The sequence below is a fragment of the Lutra lutra genome, chromosome 8 (assembly GCF_902655055.1).
Source record: "Lutra lutra chromosome 8, mLutLut1.2, whole genome shotgun sequence".
Lineage (NCBI taxonomy): Eukaryota > Metazoa > Chordata > Mammalia > Carnivora > Mustelidae > Lutra > Lutra lutra.
Window position 1 is genome coordinate 129985066 of NC_062285.1, and position 22251 is coordinate 130007316.

General features: G+C 48.6%; 1 protein-coding gene across 3 annotated transcripts in view; it reads left to right on the top strand.

The window, feature by feature from the left end:
* Positions 1 to 22251, top strand: part of ABTB3 (ankyrin repeat and BTB domain containing 3) — a 295530-nt gene that overhangs the window by 241086 nt on the left and 32193 nt on the right. Inside the window, exons 5-11 of one of the 3 annotated variants that reach the window (XM_047742569.1) lie at positions 5707 to 5872; positions 8142 to 8231; positions 10186 to 10287; positions 12259 to 12352; positions 12469 to 12604; positions 13330 to 13550; positions 15001 to 15179. In XM_047742569.1, coding sequence (XP_047598525.1) covers positions 5707 to 5872; positions 8142 to 8231; positions 10186 to 10287; positions 12259 to 12352; positions 12469 to 12604; positions 13330 to 13550; positions 15001 to 15179 — 988 coding nt within the window. The remainder of the gene's footprint in view (positions 1 to 5706; positions 5873 to 8141; positions 8232 to 10185; positions 10288 to 12258; positions 12353 to 12468; positions 12605 to 13329; positions 13551 to 15000; positions 15180 to 22251) is intronic. The other 2 variants (XM_047742570.1, XM_047742571.1) reach the window with 2 other exon arrangements.

Consider the following 22251-nt stretch of genomic DNA (forward strand, 5'->3'; position numbering starts at 1 on the left):
CATGCCTCAATTTCCTTGTCCAGAGAATGGGCATAATGATAGCAAAGCCTTCAAGGGGAGGTCAGTTGAAGTGGTAGGAATTGGGCGCTCGGTATGGTGGTTGGCACACAGCATACAGTAAGGGCTGGCTTCATTTTTACTGGTGAGGGCAGGTCATGGTTGTGGGGACTGTTTGGGCCTTTGAGGTTCAGATCCCAGAGTCATGCACAGAAGCCCAGGGATTGCCGGCACCTTGCTAAGAACTGGGCTGTACAGAGTGGTTAGTGGGACAGACTCCAGAGCCAGACTGCCTGGGCTTAAATCCCGACTCCTACTTATTAGCTGTGTGACAACGAACAAGTTAATCAATCTCTCTGTGCCCCATTTTTCCCTGTCTGTAAATTTGATAACAATAAAGCCTTCCTCGTGGGGTTATTGTGAGAATTAAACATGTTAACACTTGCCAAAAGTGATAATATGCCTGGTACATGGTAAGAACTTGGATTTGTTAAATCGGTAAGATATGTAAAAATGTTACACGTGAGAAAATGGAATGAGACCGAGTTACCTGTGCAAGGTTAGGCGCACAGCATAAGCAGTTAGTGACAAACCCAGCCTGGCAGGCATCCAAGCCACACCCTTGGAGAGGGGCTTCTAGACTCATCGCTCAGGGAGCCTGGGAACTGCCTGGCACCTTCCAGCATCAGTGGGATCAGGATTGGTCCTGGGGGTAGGAGAGAAAAGAGGGGCTGGGAGCCTGGCTGGGCAGCCCCCAGCATCCTGAGTGGCTCTGCTCTGCCATTTCCTGCTTGTTGAAATGTTCCAGAAACTGTGCTTTCTTCGAGCCTGACCCCATCCCCCTCCCTTTCCAACCTCTGTCATCACTTACAGTTTGCTTGCAAAACCATGCTGAGGCCTGGCAGCTTTTCTGGGGGCCAGGGTCTCCCCACAGGGAAAAGGACTGCCTTTATTCTGGTGGAATTTCTTAGCTGCAGTGTCTCCTTTGGAACCTTAAGAAGCACGATTACTACAGTGTTCTTCAGTCTCCAAGTCTCTGTATTTGGTCCTTCCAAATACAGTGCGTTCTCTCCAGGCTACACCTTGCCTTATGATTTACCATAACGATTATGATATGCAATCGTGAACACTTCATGAGAACTGTGTGCAAAGCTCTGTACCCTGCTAAGCACCGTACGTGGATTGTCTCATTTAACCCACATCCGAAATCCTAGGACGAAGGTGTTCTTACTAAACTCATTTTACAGATGAGAAAGCTGAAAATCAGAGAGGTTAAGGAACCTGCCCCAAGATCACACAGCCGCTGAGTGGCAGAACTGGGAACCAGAGTTCATGCACACAACTCCCATGTATGCTAGCTTTAAAAATGAATATATGATTAAAATGTGTCTGAGGCCTCAGCTGCTTGCCTGTGTCACTGGGAGTTCATCAAGAGATCAGCAGAAGGCATCACACCCCTCCCCAGTGCTACCTCCTTCCCAGGGGAGCAAAGTCAACCCGATCGCTTGCTGTGCTGGGCCCTCCTTGGAAAACATCTTTCTGAAGTCACATTCTTGAAGGGGTAGACAATATCAAGGCAGTCTCTTGGGGCCAGGGCCCTTGAGAAATCAGAAAAATTGACTACTTCCGTAGCTGACCTCTTACTTAAATTGATCAGATTTTTAATGGCGTCATTGAAAGCCACTGGAGGGGGAAACCACAGAGTTGATCCCCTTCTGGTGAAGCCCCAGGGGACCAGCCTCATAGATTTCTGCATAAATTAGTCCCACCCTTCGGGAGATGCACATATTTGCCAGGCCCCAAGGGGACCTATTGGTCTTCCCTGGCAGATCCTTCCAGGCCCTTCCAGAACGAGTAAATGGAGCTCTGAGTCACGTTTACAAGAGTATTGCAGGAATTTCAATGTCACAGAGGTAAATTTTCTAACAAACCAGGTTGAACAGAAGGCTGCATTTTCACAAGCCTTTACGGAAAATGTTTCTTACTTGCTTTAGCTGGTAACATTGAGTAACCACAACCATCACTCACTTTGTACGACTGAGGGATTCTTGAAAAACAGGTGTTTCCCAGGACCTGCTGTAGGGGAAGGGAGGGAAAAGTGGGACAGGATGAGGCCAGAGAGGGAGACAAACCACAGGAGACTCTTAATCTCGGGAAACAAACTGAGGGTTGCTGGAGGGGAGGAGGGTGGGCAGGATGGGGTGGTTGGGTGATGGACATTGGGGGAGGTATGTGCTATGGTGAGTGCTGTGAATTGTGTAAGACTGATGAATCACAGGCCTGTACCCTGGGGCAAATAACACATTATATGTTAATTTAAAAAAAAAAAAAGAAGAAGAAGAAGAAGAAAAGGCAGGTGGTGCAGGGCTTTGCTCTCAGTCAAGATGGAATGCTTCAGACACATAAGAGGCACCACAGGACAGATGTGGTCCTGCCCCAGGCTGAAAACAAACTGTAAGATAGACAGACAGACAGACAGAATGGAATGCAGTAGTCACAGATTGTGAAAAGTGCTAAGAAAGGGGAGGAGGAAATTGGCCAGAGATGGGGTGTGGAAAGGCCAGAAAGGGGGGTACCCTCCTTAGAAGGCCTCCTTTGGACGTGACATTTGGTGGGCGAGAAGGAGCCAGCCCCGCAAAGAGCCAGGAGAGGGAAGAGCGAAAATAAAGTCTGAGAGGCGGGAAAGACGCTGGCCAGTGGAGGGCGGCACCTGCTGAAGGACGTGGGGGTGGGCTCCACCCCTGCAGAGCCTGCGGGCCATGCCCCGGGAGCTGGATTCTAGTCTCAGTACAGGGGAAGGCATGGGAAGGTTTTAAGCAGAGGGACCACACAGTCTTATCTACAATTTAAGCTCACTCTCGTGTGAGAGACTGCTTTGAGCACCTGGGTGGCTCTGTCGGTTGAGTCTCCAACTCTTGATTTCGGCTCAGGTCCTGGTCTCAGGGTCCCGGGATCGAGCCAAGCATCAGGGGCTCCCTGCTCGGTGGGGAGTCTGCTTGTCTCCCTCCTCCCTCTCCCTCTGCCACTCCCCCCACTCATGAGCATGTGCTCTCGCTTTCTCACTCTTTCTATGAAATAAACAAATCTTTAAAAAAGAGAGAGAGAGAGACTGGTTTGGATGGAGAACAGAATGGAAGCAGACGGACCAGTGAGGAGGCCACTGCACTCATCTAGACGAGAGGCCCGTGTTTGGAAGCCATGCTGGAGAGCAGTGGATGGATTTGGAATTGGGGTGACAAAATCACCCAGCTGATGCCATGGCCATGAGCATGGGAGAAGGTTCTGGTCTGAGCATCTGGGAGGACAGGGGTGCCATTCACAGAGGGACAGGATGACTGGGGGACAGGTTTGGAGAGTTGGGGGGGTGGATGTGTTAAGAAAAAGTTGCAAAAAAAAAAAAGAAAGAAAAAGTTGAATTTCAGACACTCTATGTTTGAGGGTCCAGGAGACACCCAGGAGTTGCGCTCAAGAAGGCAGTACTATATGGGCTCGTGCTCACCAGCTCTGTGACGGGGGCAGGTTCCTCAGCTCTAGAAGGGGGCTCCTGAGAGCCCTTGTTGTGGGCTTGTTGTGATGACTGTATGACTTCATATGCGGAAAGAGCTTAGATTTCAATAATAAGAACTCAGTGCACGTTAGCTTCCTATAATAACAATTATTATCATCACCATCTTAGCTACAGTAATTTCCTTGCCATTTCTCTTTGTAATTAAAATCAAGGGCCTCTGTAGCTGGAAAACACTTGAGATGATGTTCTTGGAGTTACTGGCTTATGAGTCTGGGCTCTCAGAGAATATGGGGTGGGGCGTCTGTGTCTCCCTTCTCCTAGCTCCCTATCGTGGTGCCTACACACAGTGGGTGCTCAGTATACATTTCTCCAGTCATGTGGAATTCAACTTGACTCCAGGAAAAAAAAAAATGCTTATTTGAGAGAGTCAGTCAAGCATGGAGGATAGCAGAAGGGACTTAGACATAGACAGGGGAGAGGAAACTGCAAATTCACGAACAATGACAATTTGTAGCATCTTTGCTCTCAAGAAGGAGGCCCTTGATTTCACAAATCAGCCTCTTCCCGGACTAGATAATGGTCTTCTAGAAGAAAAGTTTTCCCTACCTGCCACCCAGTCAAGGTTCCAGACGTGGCCACACAACACATGCAGACCCCAACATTTCCCTCTCCAGAAGCCTCTATTTATGCCCCAGAACCTGGCCCTGTTGTTCTCACCCTCTTTGCTCTGTCCTGTCCATTCGGCCTGGACCTTTTTGGGGGAGGAACTTAGATGCAGCCCATCGCCACACTGGGAATTTCCTCTCTTCCCCTGAAGATGCTGGCTGGGATCCGTGGTCTTTCCTTGCGTTCTTTTCAAATCGTGGCAGGTGGCTCTGCCTGCTCCCAAATTAAAAAAATTTTAATTTCAATTTCAGAATTAAACAGCGAATAGCGTTCTAGTGTACTAGAACTTTTATTTGCTAAATCTGGCAACCCTCACTGTGAGAGTCCCAAATCCAAAGCCCCATGCATCACGCCATATGGCACAAACCCCATCGCATCTTGATGCTGAGACCCAGGGTCCCTCAGTCCTCCCCTGCCCCTCAACCACCTGCGGAGCCCTCCAGCTTCCCTGGCGAGTCCTCCAACAGTGGTGCGTGGTCTTGTCTCCTCTGCCTGCCATGAAAAGGTCTTAATCCTGGAGTTCAGGGTCCTGGCCAGCTGTGGGTTTTCTTGGTCCCTCCCCGTGCTCATACAAATAGGCCCCTGGAGGCCTAACCCCACACCCAGCTCCTGAGGTGTGCCTGCGGACTACACCCCACATCCACACCAAGCTTTCAGACGCCTTGCTCCGGTTTCTAGCCTCATTGCATCCGCGCCCCCTGGTGGCCAGAATCAAACTTACTGCCTACTGTCGAGAACCCTACCATCTCTTACCCTGGGTCCCTAGTTCGGGGTAGCCTTCTGCCCAAGCAGAGATGAATGATGCATCACAAACCAAACCAAGAGTCAAGCACATACACACCCCACCCACTTCCTGAGGCTCCACAAAGGATTCGCCAATCAGGGCTCTCCCCCAGGTCCTAGGCTTACTGATAAAGAGGAACCTTGGTGCCATAAACTTTCTGAAACAGTAGCCCCTCTCCTGTCCTCCAAAGATAAAAAAAGAACGTCGTTCCCTCACAGACTTAACCTCTTCTTATGCCACAAGGTGGCTTAGTTAGAAGCCTCAGTGGAACAAGGAATTCTGAGCACCTGGCTCCTTTCCTCAGTTTCCACCCTCTGAATTAGCAAGGAGAGGGGATGAAAGGGGTCTGGGACAGTGTCTCCTACAGGTTGCTGGCTGCGTGGTCCTGGGCAAGTCCTTTATCTGTATGCTTATCTCCATGGTTAAAAGAGGGGTAATGATAGTCCTTGCCTTTCGGGGTTGTGCGGGGATTGAACAAACGAACTCATGTTGAGAGTTTAGCAGAGCGCCTCACCGGTAGTAAACACTCAGTAAATATTCGCTCCGTCCTGCTTAGCACAGAGGAAGACAGATGAGCCCCAGTTACAAAGGACCAAGGTTCAAGACATCCGAATTTTAACTGGAGCCTAGGAACGGGCCATTGACGTGGAAAATGCGAAGGATCCTTGGTGCTTTCTAGCTCTCCTGGTCCTCCAGGACCAAGTTCCTGGGGAAGCCGCTGCAACCAACTGACCATCTCTCCCTTCCTTAGGGCCGACGACTGCTTTTGTGCTTCTCGGAAGCTGGACGCAGTGGCCATCGAAGCCAAGTTTAAGCAGGACCTGGGTTTCCGGATGCTGAACTGTGGGCGGACGGACCTGGTGAAGCAGGCAGTGTCTCTCCTGGGGCCCGATGGGATCAACACCATGAGCGAACAGGTACAGGGTCCGAGAGTCTGAGCGAACACCCCCCCCCACCCCTCCACCAGGTGCGCAGCCCCATGTCCCAAGATGGCTGCAGCAGCAGGTCCTGGGCACACACAGACCCACACGCACGCGCACACGCACTCCCCCTACTGGTGACTTAGGGTGATTTTTTAAAATTTTATTTTATTTAGTTAGTTTTAGTTTTTAAAATATAAAAATATCCTTATTCATCCTTATAGAAGTTGCACATGATCGTTGCAGCTGAAATGGAAAATAGAGAAAAATAGGCCTATTCCAGAAAGGAAATAATGCCATCACCCAGATAGCCGTCATTTATATTCAGCATGTGTCCTTCAAGTCCTTTTTTCAGCGTGGTTAAAATTAGTTCTCTGCCTGCCTGTTACTGCATCACAGAACAACTCCAGGAGTATTTTTACCAAACGTTGAGATACACAGAAGTCGTTCTGGAGAGCCCTAGGAGGCACCTCAGAGATCAGCAGCTGTCCCCCAGCCCCTTAAACTGAGGGGTGGTGAGAGGCTCATTTGTCTGCCAGTCCAGAGACACCATGTGGTTGAAGATGTCACGGACAGAGAAAACAAACAGCGGTTTTCAATGTGAGCCCCAGATGGAGAGTCACAAGGGACAGATGGAGCTGTTTCTCATACGGACAGCTTCATGCAGCGAGTTCCAGGGAAGGAACAGCAGCTAAGAATTTTCCTAGGCAGCGAGGAGTCCTAACACACACACACACACACACACACACACGCGCGTGTGCACGCACACATACTCTCTTATATTTTTTTAAAACAGGAAATTATAACATCTTGCCTTTCCCAATAATATATATTAAAAGTACTTTGCAGTATCATTAAATATTTTATTAAATCACTTTTTTTTTTATTAAATCACTTTTAATGGCTACATGAAATGGTCATGTTATTTATTCAGTTTACCATCCTTGGTTGTTAAATATTTAGGTTGTTTCTAATTACTTACGTCAATAATGCTGAGTTAAACACACAAGTCTTTGTTCAAATCCCTGATTGTTTCATTAGGGAGGGTTTTTTTAACTGAAGTATAGTTGACACAATGGTTTCAGGAGCACAAAATAATGATTCTACAATCCTGTATGTTATGCTATGTTCATCATTAGGGAAATTCTTAAAAGTAGAAATAGTGGCTCAAACACATCAACCTTTCTAAAGGTTCTCAGTCTCAAATTACCTTCCCAGAGACTTTGTTTCCTTATACACACCCTCCAACAATGTATGTGTTTCCCTATTAATCTTTTACTTACCTTGTGCGAGGATTTCACTGGAGCCTTACTGTCTTCTTTATTTAGAAGAGCTCTTTACATATTAGACATATAACCCTTTGTTATAATATGACAAATATGTCTCAATTTATTGTCTGCCTTTCAATTTGTTTATACTGTTCACAATTTTATATCCTCAACACTAATGATTTTTGTTTGTGATTTCTTCCATTACTTTTACACCTAAAAACAGATCCAATTAGATGTCTTTTGTGGTTTTAAATTTTTTTATCTATATCTCTATCAAACTAGAAATTATTTTGGTGTATGGTGTGAGATAAGGCTCTAATTGGCATGTTTTTCCAAATAGCCACATTTACAGCACTATTTATTGAAAAGTCTGTCCCTTTCTTCTATTGGCTATGGAACTTCAAAATTAGTGGAGTCACAAGCAAATAGGGAATTCCTAAAAGCCATTCCTCATCCTCTTGCCTTTTGCTTGTAAATGATAATGTCAAACCAGACGTCAGTGGTGGAGGATGCTCAGAGGCATCCAATTTCCCTCGACACTGACCGGCAGCTTATATAAAGCAAAGATGACACTTGTTATATTGTGAAGAAGAAAATGTCAAGGAAACAGTGTTTATGAATTAGGTAGTTTGAACTGATGCCGCAGAATCCAGAAAGTTCCTAAGACCCTTAAGTTGAAATGAGCCACTTGTTTTAGCAAACACTCTTAGTTCTACTGTTCCTTAGGACAGATGAAAATACTCCAACTTAAGCAAAAATAATTGCCAAAAAAAAGGGGGGGGGCAATTCATCTGCCCCCACTTTTTGCTTCCATTTTGGTTTTCAAAACATGGAGGATTGTGACCTTGTGAGTCCTAGGGCAACACGTTTATTTTTTTAATGCTGGATTTTGAATACAAGCATAGCCACCTACACGCAGGTGAGAGTTTCCATTTGTTGAGTGACACAGTCACCGTGTAAACCCTCTCCGTTCTCTGGTTTTTAACCCGCTGCAGGGCATGACCCCCCTGATGTACGCCTGTGTCCGTGGGGACGAGGCTATGGTTCAGATGCTGTTGGATGCCGGAGCTGATCTGAATGTCGAGGTGAGGGGGCAGAGCCCTGCAGGGCCCCTCGGCCTGGCCGTCCCCAGAGGGGGGAAATGAACAAGGGGCGGGGGTGCTTTTTCTCCCGAGAGCCACCACTGAGGGTGCTCAGTCCAGCAAAATAGGTCAGACCAGCTGGTGGATTTCCTCCAGCCCAAGGCCCCAGCCCAGCCACGCTCCAAGGGGCTGCGAGCATGTACGTTGCATTTTTAAAACAACCAGCAGAGTTACAGGGAACACCGGCTTTCCTCTGCTTCAGCCAGACTGAGTCTGATTCTTACTGCTGATCCATTCCTTTGGGGATTGGGAGGGAGAGTGCTCTCCTGAGCCATCAGCCCTTTCTGCCTAATACAGAACTCCCCCAGATCTTCCATCCTCCCAACCAAATCCTGATTGGTTCACCTGTTGGCCAAGTGGAAGCCCCAGGTCTTAAAGCCAATTGCAAAGCTTCCTAGAGGCAGTGAGATGTGTATAGTGGAAAGCACACCCCCATGGCTTTAGAATTTGACACTCAGGCTCAAATTCAGAAACTGCGGAGTCTTAGCAACTTGCTTTTTGTGCTTGGGCGGGTGGCGTAACCGTTTGGAGCCCCCGCGTCCCCATCTGCAGCAGGGAGAGCATCATCACACCCATCTCAGTGTGGCTGGAAGAATTAAATACAAAGAGTACCTAGCCTAAGTTTGGGACTCAGTTAATACCGGTCCCCCCCCCCCGCCCGCCCACCAACACACCATGAGGCTTGTAATAGGTGAATTCACGCTTTTTGACCGTGTTCTATCCTGTCTGTCTGGCAGCCAGCTCTTGGCAGCCCCAGAGGCTGGAAAGGTTGGCACGCTGCGATCCCAGCTCAGCAGCCCTATGAAGCCTTGTTAGTTGAGTATCAGACGTTCTCGTAGTCTTACTACAGGGCTTTTTTTTTTTTAATTAGCAATTTTGATATTCCTCTGAGGAAAACAGGCAGTAGACACAGTTTTGCCTCCAGACCATTTTGGATATTACAAGTTTCAAGTTTTGGGGACTTTCTTGCCTGCTACGAATCCCCCAGCACCGTGCAGACCCCTGCAAGGGCTCCTGATCTTTGGGTCCTTGGTGGGCTTCTCTGGTCCTCTCTGGCCCATCCCATGGCTCCCAGCTCAAGGCCTCCCCACACCACCCCCCTGGCAGGTGATTAGTGAATTCAGCTGCTCTGAATGAAACAGGCATCACAGCTAAATGGCCCCAGGGGTGTTCGGGAGAAAAGCCATGTGTAGGCGCCAGTCCTGCAGAACCCCAACCTTCAGCTGCCCTGCTGCCTCTCATTTGGCCTAGGATGTGTTGAGGCCCCATATTGAAAGACTGAGGTCAGATTGCTCACTCACGGTGTGTCCAGGGAAGGGCCTGTGCCCAAGTTTCCAGCAGCATCAGGGTCCTTGTCTCCCAGGAAGCCAGCCAAAGAGTGAAATGAGGACAGGTCAGGTGAGCTGTGACCAGATGGGACTGTCATGCCATCAGATGGATGGTGTCCACCCCTGGCTTGAGAGCTTGAGGCAGAACTCACCTTGCCTGAGGTTTGCTGCTGCTGAGAATTTCCCCTAAAGGTGTGGGTGTCGTGGTCTGGCATCTCACACTCCCCGCCACGCCTTGGCCCTCTGAAGCACCACCCTTCCTTAAGCAGAAAGAGGGGGAAGGCTGGGGAGCTGGCTCATGGTAGCTGCCATCCCAGCTTCTCCAAGGTACCTTAGAGGAGGTCCAAAGCCATCAGTTTAACTCCTTTCAGGTAAGAAGCAAGAAGGAGTCCTTCTGATGCACAGAGGACTTAAAGTCACCAGCCCTCTATCACCAATATTTCCCCAGGCGCTCCCAGGATGCCCTTCTGTACATCTCTAGCCCACGTGCCCAGCCACAGATAGGTCAGATTTGCTAGTCGAAATACTGTCAAGGTCACATTTTGAAAATAACTTCAATTTGTTTATAGGTTGTCAGTACTCCTCATAAATATCCATCCGTCCACCCCGAGACCCGCCATTGGACGGCTCTGACTTTTGCTGTGTTGCATGGACATATTCCTGTAGTTCAGGTATTAATGGATTTCCCTATCCACGTCTGACCTTTAATTTTACCTCCTCCATTATGCAAATCTGTACCTCTCCCGGCATGCACATCCCCTAAGGGATTCATATTGGTTAATTGCAACAAAGTATAGCACATTCATATCATATAAACACAAATATCATATGTAATGATCTATATGGCCTGGCTTTAACCAATATGAAATTATCACAGACCCACACGCAGCCTCACACACACAAGTGGCACACGGACAAAGCTGTTCCTGGTTGCTCGGGGGTGGGGCCTGAGCTGTGATGTTGTAGATTTGCTCATTTTGCTTGTCATAACGTGAACATAAGACTTGACTGGTGTGAGACCTTAGAACTTCCCCTTAGGTGTGACCCTGGTGTTTGTGTAGAGTCTAGTGGTTTCTAACCAGTGGAAAGAAGCATGCCCAAGTCACCAAGGGAGTTGTTCTAAAGGACACTTCCTGGGACGCTCCTTATTGAGAATCTGATCTCAGAGGTCTAGAGTAGGGCCTTTGCACGGGCCTTCTGAAACAGCCCCCCCCCCCACCCGCAGGTATGGAGAGATTTCCTCATCCAAGGTCCTCTGGGCATTTAAGTTGTATTGCTTGAACTCTTTGGTTGTTGTACAGTTGGTGTTCAAGGATGAGCCATCCAGCACATTCTAGATCTTAAACTTGGTCTTCAGTGCTTCTGAAAAAAAAAAATCAGCATCCAGGTCCATTACCCCTCGTGGCCTCATAGAGCTGAGTTTTGGGTACATCAGGAACACTTGCTTTTATGTCGTCTAAGCCTCTTAGAGGTCTGCAGGGCAGGAAAGAGTGTTCCAGGGACCACTGGGCAATGCTGGAGATCCATAGGAATCTTTTGTTGTTTCCTTGGTCATGGGACTCCTTCAGACAGATCCAAAGTCATGTTCCAGGAGGCGGAGTATAGGACATGTCACGCTGAGAGCTGACTTCTGCCTGTACAATGCTCTGTAGAATGTCATGCCCAGTTCACTCCTGGTAGAGGGATATAGGAAAGAAGGGACCAGGGGGGTGGCCTAGTGGATACAAATGCCTTCCCTTAAAGTGCAGGGGCATCCTCAAGGCTTGAAATCAGGAGGAGGAGCAGCGGCAGCCAAGCAAAGCCAAACAGAAGTCAGGCCACCTCTCCCCTGCGGGTACACAAGGCACAGAAGGCCCTCAGCAGCCCTCTCCCAGCTGTGCCCTCAGGGAGCCCCGGATAAGGAGTAAAGAAGACAGATTGCTTCCCCCTCTTTTTCCAATAGCAGTGTTGAGAACACATTCACTGTGAGCGAGATCCAGCATGGACAGCCTCCATCTCTAAGAAGCCCAGATATCTTTGGGAATGCATAGAACAGGGTAAACTCCTCGAAGCTCACTCTGCCACTTAATTAATTGATCTAGCTGGCCAGGAAACTTGCTCAGCTGTCCTCGGAGCTACCCAGAGTGTTCTAGAAGGGACTCGTGGCCCTGGTTGGCCCAGGTGGTCCCCAAAGTCCTTCGGAACTCAAGATTCTGTGGTTCTAAGAGACCGCACTAATAATTTCCGAGGCTTTGTGTGCCAGACCCAAAAAGGGAGTCTTCCAGCACTCTGGCGCTGTGAACACTGAAGGCAGTGCTTCTAGAAACTTGAACGTACATATCAATCCCCTGGCGATCTTGCTGAAATGCAGACTCTCATTCAGTTGGTCGAGGCGGGGCCCGAGAGCCAGCCTTCCCGACAAGCTCCCAGGCGATGCTGATGCTGTTTTCCGCGGACCACACTTGGATAGTCCGAGCTTCTAGGAGATTCCAGCGGCTGTCCATTCACCGTCTGGCGTCCAGCCACCCTCGCCCTGTGCCCATGGCCCCCGACCCAGAGGGAGGGCAGGAACCCTGGCGTCGCACTGACTTCCATCAGCTTTTCCTCATGCGTCCTCACCGTGCCTGTCCTCAAATGTCTCAGCGGCCCCTCTTCCTCTGCAGCTGCTCCTGGACGCTGGGGCCAAGGTGGAAGGCTCCGTGGAGCACGGCGAGGAGAACTACTCGGAAACCCCCCTGCAGCTGGCTGCTGCTGTAGGTAAGAGCCACCAAGTCTCGTCCCCGCCAAGGGTCTGCGCCACCTTGGCCCTCAGTGTGTCTGTGACTGTATCTCTGCTTGATTCGCTTATAAAACCCCCTTCTCTGGGCTTGCAGGAAATTTTGAGCTGGTTAGTTTGCTGTTGGAGCGTGGTGCGGATCCCCTGATAGGAACCATGTACAGGAATGGAATTTCCACCACCCCCCAGGGGGATATGAACTCTTTCAGCCAGGCTGCAGCCCACGGACACAGGTAGGCTAGGACGGGCCAAAGCCACAAGGTCCCAAGCGGTGCTTGTTAAAAATGCAGATTCCCAGGCCTACCCCAGACCCACTACATCTCTGGATGTGGGGCCCAGAGGCAGGCCAGACCCCAGGCCTGGCCAGAGTGAGCTTAACCACCAGCTTCCTGCTCAGAGCCAACTCCACGCAGCGCACATCCACTCAGATGGCCTTGTTTTGTCCTTTCCCAATCAGCTTTCACCTCACAGAAACTCTCCCCTTGGCCAGTGTTGGTCCGAGCCCATCACCTCAGCTGCCAGGAAGGGACAAGAATCCATTTTAAAAAGAAGAAAATCCCCACACGTTTGGTTACTCCTTGTCTACATTTCCTTCAGGGTTTCCCCCATCCTGTTTTATTCCACAGAACCCAAATAAAGCAAACTCACTGTGGGGCCCTGTGCAGGCTGACGGTTAAAAGGGCACAGTTCTAGAACTTTCCAGATACTTGAGGAAAGCACTTAGCTCCAGAATGCCCTCAAGGAAACAAAGCCAGTCATGCCCCACTATCTCCTTCATCCTTAAAACATAAGCACCCATGGTCAGGCCTCTGAAACCACCCCCCCAGCCCCCACCCCAGAGTCGTTCCCATCATTCCATTGTCTCCCATGAGCGGTCCCCACATCCCACACCCCGTCCCTGCCCCAGCAAAGCCCTACCATCTCTGAGTGTCTTCCTCTCTGGGTTTATGATTGACAGGAATGTGTTCCGCAAACTGCTCGCTCAGCCAGAAAAGGAGAAGAGTGATATCCTGTCCCTGGAGGAGATTCTGGCTGAGGGGACTGACCTGGCGGAGACAGCCCCGCCTCCCCTGTGTGCCAGCCGCAACAGCAAGGCCAAACTGAGAGCCCTGAGGGAGGCCATGTATCACAGCGCTGAGCATGGCTACGTGGATGTCACAATTGATATCAGGAGCATAGGTCAGTCTGGGCGCCCTCCACTGCTGGCCACAGCACCCCTGCCCAGCCCTAGCTCACTGACACGCACACGCGCATGCACACACCTGTGCACACACACACACACACACCATGGGGCCAGGGAGCTTCTCATGTGCTGGTTGGAGCACAACCAGGCTAAAACACCCACACGATCCCCAAAGGCCCGTCCAACCCCAGGTCATTTTCTCATGATTCCCAAACTCCGGACCCTGAGAACTGAGGAATCGGAATCACCTGGGAGCTTGTCCGAATACAGATTGCCAGGCCCTACAACCAGAGGCTCTGCTGTCGAGGGTCTGGATGGATAAAGGCCGGAAATCTTTATGTTTAACAATCATCCCAGGTGGTTCCCAGTGGTTGGTAAATCACTGCCTTAGAGAACCAGGTCCATGAAGCAGCGGCCAGGTGACCGGCCAGGAAGGCCTGAGCTCTGGGCGCAAAGCCTCCCTGGGAGAAAGCAAGGCAGGGGTGGCTCCTCCTGAGTGAGCTAGCTCGGATCCAGCCCCTCCGTGTGTCCAGGGACTGGGCCAGCCCTGCCCTCCCCGTCTGGGCCCAGCAGGGGCCTTCAACTGAACCAGTGTGGCAGGTGGAGGTGTGCAGAGGGCCTGAGGAAAGCCCCCCCCCCCACCCGCCGCCGTTCTGGACGTGGGCCTCTCCCTTAGAGTGACTGTTTAGTACATGGGACATGGATGCCACTGCCCTGAGAGCCTCTTTAGCAGGACGATGACGCTCTGGACTCCAAATGGCCCGCTCTTGAGAAGCAGTAGGGAGACGTGCTCTTCCTTGGTGCCCCGCAGCTGCCCGAGCGGTTTCCGTTCCAGGAGGGAGGGCTGATGAAGCACCCACAGATGGCAAAGCTGTTTCTCGTGCAGAGCAGCAGCAGGCAGGGGTATCCTCCCGGGTCTCTCTCTGACATCCCATGTCTGTCCTGGAGGGAGCAGTAGAGGGTCAAGTCCACCGATAAGTGTCACCAGCTCTGAGCTCATCTGGGCCCGATGTGCTGTCTCATCCTGGGCAAGACCCTCCCTCCCTGAGCTTCCGTTCCCCCGCCCCCCAGAAGGCAGAAGGGGTAGAGGTAGACGGAGTCAGGACCCAGAAGTAGGGAGAAGGTGTAAGCAGCACGTGACAAGTCCATGTTCTACATGACGGTTAGATCTGGTAAAATGCAGCTCCTAATACCGTGGACGGCGTGCGCAGCTGGACACCCAGAGCTAAGGGACCTGAATTATGAGCTTCAATTTCAACATCCACAAGTCTTCAGGGAAAAAAGCAACACTGGCGCTGTTCACCCCACGTCGGGGTCTTGTCTTGGTCTCGTCATTTGGTGCTGTCCTGGGGAAAGGCCCGCTTGCAGATAAAAACACACCTTCTGTTGTGGTTGTTTTCTGTCTTGTCCTCTCCTCCCCTCCGTGCCCTCCCCTTCCCCTCCCAGGGGTCCCATGGACACTGCACACGTGGCTGGAGTCTTTGCGGATCGCCTTCCAGCAGCACCGCAGGCCTCTCATCCAGTGCCTGCTGAAGGAGTTCAAGACCATTCAGGAGGAAGAGTACACAGAGGAGCTCGTTACCCAAGGCCTGCCCCTGATGTTTGAGATCTTGAAAGCGAGCAAGGTAGGAGAAGGTTAACGCTCTTGCGGTCGGTCGGTGGCAGAGAACAAGGTGGGAGGTTCACGACCTCGCCAGTCCCTTGGCCTGGTCCTGCCCTTTGGGTAGGAATCCCGCGGTCATGGCCACTGGTGGCATGAGCACCCAGCTGCTCCAGCTACTTGTGCCGTCGTTTGGGCACACAGGACACAGTAGAGAGATACCTTCTAACTCAGGGAATTTACGCAAAAGCTGGATGCTTTCACATGTGGCCCAAGGCCATCTGAGTTTATGAAACAGTGTACAGTGGGTGGCACGGGCTCTGAGAGGTGTGAGTCGGTCAGGGAAGGTGTCAACGGAGGTGCAGAGACATCAGCAGGCCTGGACGGGCAGATGGGAATTCAACGGGAAGAGGGAAATGGTACAGCTCCTTGAGTCAACGGGATACGGGCCCTGCCGAGAATCCTGCAAAGCCAGGCCCTAGAGAAAGCTTTTCGGGTACAGAGGATCGGAAGAGTGTCACCCCTTCCTCAGGGGCCTCCTAATTCCTGCAACAGGGAAATGCTACAACCCCATTAAAACATCAGTCCAGCCCTTAGGCCATGATGAGATCAATTCTTAAAAATGTCTTTGGGGTCACTTGTTTGGCGCTACCACATAGATGTCTGGTCCTAGCCAGCAGGCCTGTGGGTTTACTGTGTGTGTCACTGGAGAGCTTTGAGGACAGATAGCAGAGATGGGCCCATCCCCTAGCCATCCACTGGGGTAGAGAGCCAAGAGCAGTGGGAGATTGTGACCACTGCCCCACCACCGAGGCCACGGAAGCACCAGGTGTGGCCAGTCTGCCTGAGACACTCTGAAGAGTTTGTCAGTTTCCACACACCCTGGAGCTTCTGAGTAGGCCCCAAGGGCCTGTATAGCACAGCGGTTCAGAGCGTGGACTCTGGAGCCAGACTACGGGGATTCAAGCCTCGCTATGCCACTTCCCAGCCTTGTGACCCCACTCAAGTTACTTAACTTCCAGCTGCCTCAGTGTCCCTCCCTGATAATAATATATTATTATATATTAATTATAATTAATAATAATTGTCATTATTATTAATTATTATTCAATAATAATAATAATATTAACCTCTTAGGGTGGTTGTGAAGATAACAAGAGTAAGCGCCCTTCAAACTGTCCCTGCAACTTAGCGCGGGCTTTGCAAGTGACTCTGCCATAAAGACAGCCTCACCAGAAGAGGTGTCACTGTTTCCCAGAGGGAGCTCTGTAGAAACCATCCCCTCAAAATATTTAACACCCCACTATAGCTCACTTACCAACCAGCCACAAATACTGACCTGAGAACAGGCTAGACTCTTGGCCATGAGCTCTTTCTGCAGGCTAACATTTGGTTACTCCAATTTCTCTCCTGCAGAGCCTCGAATACTCTAATTCACAAAGGCAATCGGGTGTTTCCCAAACTCATTTGACCTTGGAACCCTTTTATAATGAACTGTCTCAAGACACAAATGAGGATTTTTTTAAGCTAAAATATATATTTTATATTTACTATAGAAGATTATATATATTTATAAATGTCTTATAGTAAATAATGTATACTTACTATAGAAAAATATACATATTATATATATTATGTATTTACTATATACTATGTAAGTATATTATAAGGATTAACTCAATCTTCACAAACAACCTTGGAAGGAGGTAATGTTCTTATTTGCATTTAACAGGTGGGTAACTGAGGCACAGAGCAGGTGATCACTTGCCCAAGGTCACACAGTTAAGTGGCAGAGCTGGGCTTGAACCCAGGCAGCCTGTCTCTAGAACCAGCCTCTTACCCCTTTGCTCCGGAACACACTTTCTAGAACTCTGAGGTTCCCTCTAAGACAGTGAGGCCCCTGAAGTCTCAGGAGGAATGGGTGTCTGAACCTAAAGGGCAGCATGGGTTCCCCTTGCCAGGCTGGGCCGACAGGCTGTCCAAAGAGTGAGAGGGGCACAGGGAGCTCCTTTCTCGGGATGGCAGCGTTGGCCCAGCAGCAAAGTGGCAGCAACGCGGCCCGTCTGCTCTTTGAGCCTCGGAGCACCTGGCCTGGGGTCCAGAGCAGCTCTCATGAGATATTCTCATCAGCAGCCTAGCCTCAGTCCGGAGTCTCAGGGCCCCCTGTGGGCGGGATTTGCACCTAATGGAAGCCCCACCAGGACCCAAAGTGGGAGCAGGAGTGCCAGCCCTTGCATAACAAGCCACAGTGATTCCACAGAGAGCAAAACCTGATGGAAGCATTCAAAACCAAACCCTCCCTGCCCCTCACTCTTCAGCCCTCCAACTTTGAATGAATGAATGAATGAATGAATGAATGAAGTGCACTTTCACCTTAGCAATTACCTAAGAAGCCACTTCAGTGGAAAACATTCCTAAATCTGTTCCCAGGGCTAGAGGTTTGGGGTTTTTTTTGTTTGTTTGTTTTGTTTTTCTTAAGATTTTTTTTTTTTTTTAATTTGACAGAGACACAGCAAGAGAAGGAACACAAGCAGGGGGAGTGGGAGAGGGAGAAGCAGGCTTCCCACCAAGCAGAGAGCCCGATGTGAGGCTTGATCTCAGGACCCCAGGATCATGACCTGACCCAAAGGCAGATGCTTAACGACTGAGCCCCCTAGGCGCCCCAGAGTTAGAGGTTGTAACTTGCTTTTGGTTTCTTGGTCTTTGTTTGTTCCATTTTTAGGCTATAGTAGGAATTCCAGAAATTATTGAGGCATCCTGTATATTAAGTAAACCTAATCCATAGGTTTTAAAGTAAGTTAAAGTAAGTTGGAGTTTTGGAGTGTGACATACATACAGAAAAGTGCTCAGATCATAACTATAGATCCTAACAAGTTTTCACGTTAGTGAAATAGACCTGTGTGGTCAGCACCTAACCCAAGAAAGAGAACATTACTACACCCTAGCAGACCCCTTATGCCCCACTCAGCTACTACCCCCTAAAGGACAGCCGATGGCTGGGGCCCGGGGCTGTGAGGAAGAAGGGAGGAGCCTTTGCCAGGAGATGTGGACCAGAGCCTGCTCCCCATCAGCCATAGTGATCTTCAAGGGTGGAGGGACCCAGGGATGAGGCAGGAGCAACAAATTGTCAGGAGCAGGCCACTTGGTAAAGATGGTGCACTCAGAAGAGTTGGATTTGCTCTTATAGGGGTTTAGTGGCAATCCCTACTGGTGAAGTGGGGTATTACACATTATGTATATTGGCAGTAGGAGGAAAGAGGTGATAGATTTCCCATGGCTATGGTGTGAAGCCAAGCATTCCCAGAGCGTGAGTGATATCCTTACGGTCAAAAGAAGACTGGAGAAAGATGGGGACAGAGAAATCCAAAGAGTTGAGATAGCTCTACAAAGCTTGCCCTCCCCTGCGTCCTATTGGAGGATGATGGTAGCCACACATCACACAACCAGCCGGCATTGTTCCTTCTCCTTCCATTAAAGGAGTCCTGTTCACATCACGTCTGTCGTTCTGTGTGGACAGGTATCTGGTTTTATCAGATGGATAAGAAATAGTGGATAAGGAGATAGACATCCCAGAAATAAATTCACTTTCTGGTCAACTCACAGAAATACAGCTGTCCTATAAAGTAAAAGCATATGCCTTCCCATCTTTGCCTTGTGCTCATTCGTACATTACTTGAAATCTGGTTGCAGGTGTGTGTATGTTGGTTTTTTTTTTTCCCCCTCTTCTAAATTTTACCTTCAAAGGAATTCAGCGTCTCTAGATTTTCCAGGAACAGAAAAATACAGCCATTTCTTAATATACATCTGTTTAAAGAAAGTTCCTGGTCCATTTCCCCCACACGTAACTCCCCAGGCCATTGATTCATTCCACAGTCACCAGGTCTGACTATGCCGCAGTGGTGATGGGACAGACACATTCTTTCTCCTCCTGGAGCTTGCTCTGTCCAGGGGAGGGGCAGACACCTGGTAAGCAAGGAGATGGGTCAGCAAAAGAGAGTGAGAGCTTGATACATGCTAGAAAAAAACAACAACAACAACAACAGTTATACAGTGTCTGCAGGGGGGGTCGTCAGGCAAGGCATAATGTAGACAAGGTGTAAGGAAGGTCTCCCTGAGAAGGTAGCGTTTGAACAACCACCGAAGTGAGGAAAAAGCTCCAGCCATGCAGAGGTCTGGGGGGCAAAAGCATTCCAAGTGGGGAGCTGCGGCTCTTAACAGAAACGTGCTTGGCGTGTTGAGGTGACAGGAAAAAGAGCAAGGTAACTGAGGCAGGGGGACAAATAAGAATCAGAGGAAAAAATCAGATTGCATGGAGTCATTCTCCATGGTGAAAAGTGTGGTGTCCCTCCACACGTGGTGACTAGAACACCGCTGGAGGTTTTAGAGACAAGACCTTATCTGTGGTTTTTTTTTTTTTCTTGTGATTTGTACACGGTTTTATTTTTTCTCAATTTTTAATTGAAACATCTTAGTTTTTTAAACTTTTGATTTTGAGATTATAGATTCACATGCAATTTATATACTACTATATAGCCTTTGCTCGGTTTCCCCTACTGGCAGTATCTTACTAGACTATGGTAAAAACCACAACCACAATATTGATGTGATACAGCCAACACACAGAGAATTTCCATCCCCCTGCAGGATTCCCTCATATTGTACTCTCAGCCAAACCCATTTCCCTTCAGCTGCCACCCCATTCTTACCCCCTGGCAACATCTAATCTGGTCTCCATTTCTCTAATTTTATTTCAAGGATGTAATTTCGGGGGCGCTGGGGTGGCACGGTCAGTTAAGCATCCGACTCTTGGTGTTGGCTCTGGTCATAACCTCAGTGTCATGAGACTGAACCCCACATCGGGCTCCACGCTCAGCCTGGAATTTACTTGAGATTCTCTTTCCTTCTCCCACTGCTCCTCCTGGTCGTGCATTCTCTTTCTCTCTCTCTCAAATAAATAATTTAATCTTTAAAAAAAAAAAAAAAAAGACTAATTTCGGTGGAATCATATGGTATAGGACTTTTTAGATTTTCTCACTCAACACAATTCTCGGAAGATTCTTTGGGTTGTTGGATGTATTCATAGTTTGTTTCTTGTCATTGCTGAGCAGTACCCCGTAGCACAGACATACCACCGTTTGTGTGCCCACTCAACCACCAAAGGTCAAGGACAGCTGAATTGTTTCTAGTTTCAAGCTGTTACAAATATAGCTGTTCTAAACATTCGTGCACAAGGTTTCATCCGAATGTATGTCTTCCTTTCTCTGGGATAAACGTCCAGGAGCGTGATCGCTGGGTTGTATGGCGCTAGCTGTGTGATTTGGGTTTTTTTGTTTGTTTTGTTTTGTTTTTAAAGATTTTGTTTATTTATTTGACAGACAGAGATCACAAGTAAGCAGAGAGGCAGGCAGGCGGCGGGGGCGGGGGGCGGCTGTTATCAGGCCCCCTGCTGAGCAGAGAGCCCGATGTGGGGCTCGATCCCAGAATCCCGGGATCATGACCTGAGCCGAAGGCAGAGGCTTTAACCCACTGAGCCACCCAGGCGCCCCTGTGTGATTCGTTTTTAAAGAAAGTGCTGAACTGTTTTGGAGAGTGGCTGTACCATTTGACATTCCCACCAGCAAAGTAGGAATGAGCCCATTTCTCTACATCCTTGCAGTTTGCCATTACTGCTTTTTTTTTTTATTTTCGCCATTCTGATAGATGTGCAAGTGACATCTCGTGGTTTTAATTTCCATTTCCCTAAATGGCTCGCGATGTTGAACATATTTTCATGTGCTTATTTGCCATCTGTACATCCTCTTCCATGAAATGTCTCTTTGTGTCTTTGCCTGTGTTCTAGTTAACTGGTCTGCTTTTTAGCTGTTGATTTTGAGTGAGACAGGTCTTGTCAGATAGGTGGTCTGCACCTATTTTCTCCCATTCGGTAGGTTTTGTTTTTTTTTTTTTTTTTTAATCCTTTTGACAGGGTCTTTCACAGAGCAAAAGCTTTTAATTTTGAGGAAATCTAATAGATCAGTGTTTTTTTTTTTACGGAGATTAAACTTTGGGCATCAAGTAATAGAACTCCTTGCCTTGCCCTAAATCATGAATATTTCCTCATATTTTTTCCTAGAAATTTTAGTTTTATGTTTTCTACTGAGTCATTTTGCATTCATTTTTGTATGAGGTGTGGGACTTCCATCAAGGTTTTTGATTTTTGTGTGTTTTTGTTGGTTTGCCTATGGATGGTATCTTAGCTTCCCTTGTTGGACAGACTGTCTCTCCTTCACTGAATTACTTTTGCACGTTTGTCAAAAGCGAGTTGGGCATATTCATGTGGGTCTCTTTCTGGGGTCTCCACTCTGCTCTACTGATCTGTGTGTCTGTCCCTCCACCATTAACCATACCATCTTGATTAGTTTTAGCTGTAAAATAAATCTGGAAGTTAGGTAGACTTACTCTTTCCATTTTATTCTTCTTTTTTTTTAAATTTTTTTCTATTCTTCTTTTTAAAAATGATGTTAGCCATGTTCCTTGGCTTTCCATATCAATTTTGGGTTGTTTTTTTTTTTTTTCAATTAAACTCTACCCTCGATGTATGGGTCCAGAATTCACGACCCGAAGATAAAAAGTCACATGTTCTGTTGACTGAGCCAGCCAGGCGCCCCTCCATATAAATTTTAAACTTACTGTATCAAACAACAACCAAATCCTGCGGAAATTTGGATGGGCGTTGCGTTCAACCTCTAGGTCAATGCAGTGAGAATTGACCTCCTTACTATATTAAATCTTTCAGTGTATGAATTGTATTTCTTCATGTACTTAGATTGTCTTTGATTTTTGAGATTTATTTATTTATTTGAGAGAGAGAGAGAGGGAGAGCAGGGAGAGGGGCAGAGGATGAGGCAGAATCCTAAAGCGGACTCCCTGCTGAGCGGGGAACCCAACGCAATGCTCCATCTCATGACCCTGAGACCATGAGCCATGACCTGAGACTTGAGCCGCTGTCAAGAGTCACCACTTAACTGACTGAGCCACCCAGGCGTCCCAATCGCCTTTGATCTCTTTCATCAATACTGTGGGGTTTGCAGCATACAAGTCCTGTTTTGTTAAGATTT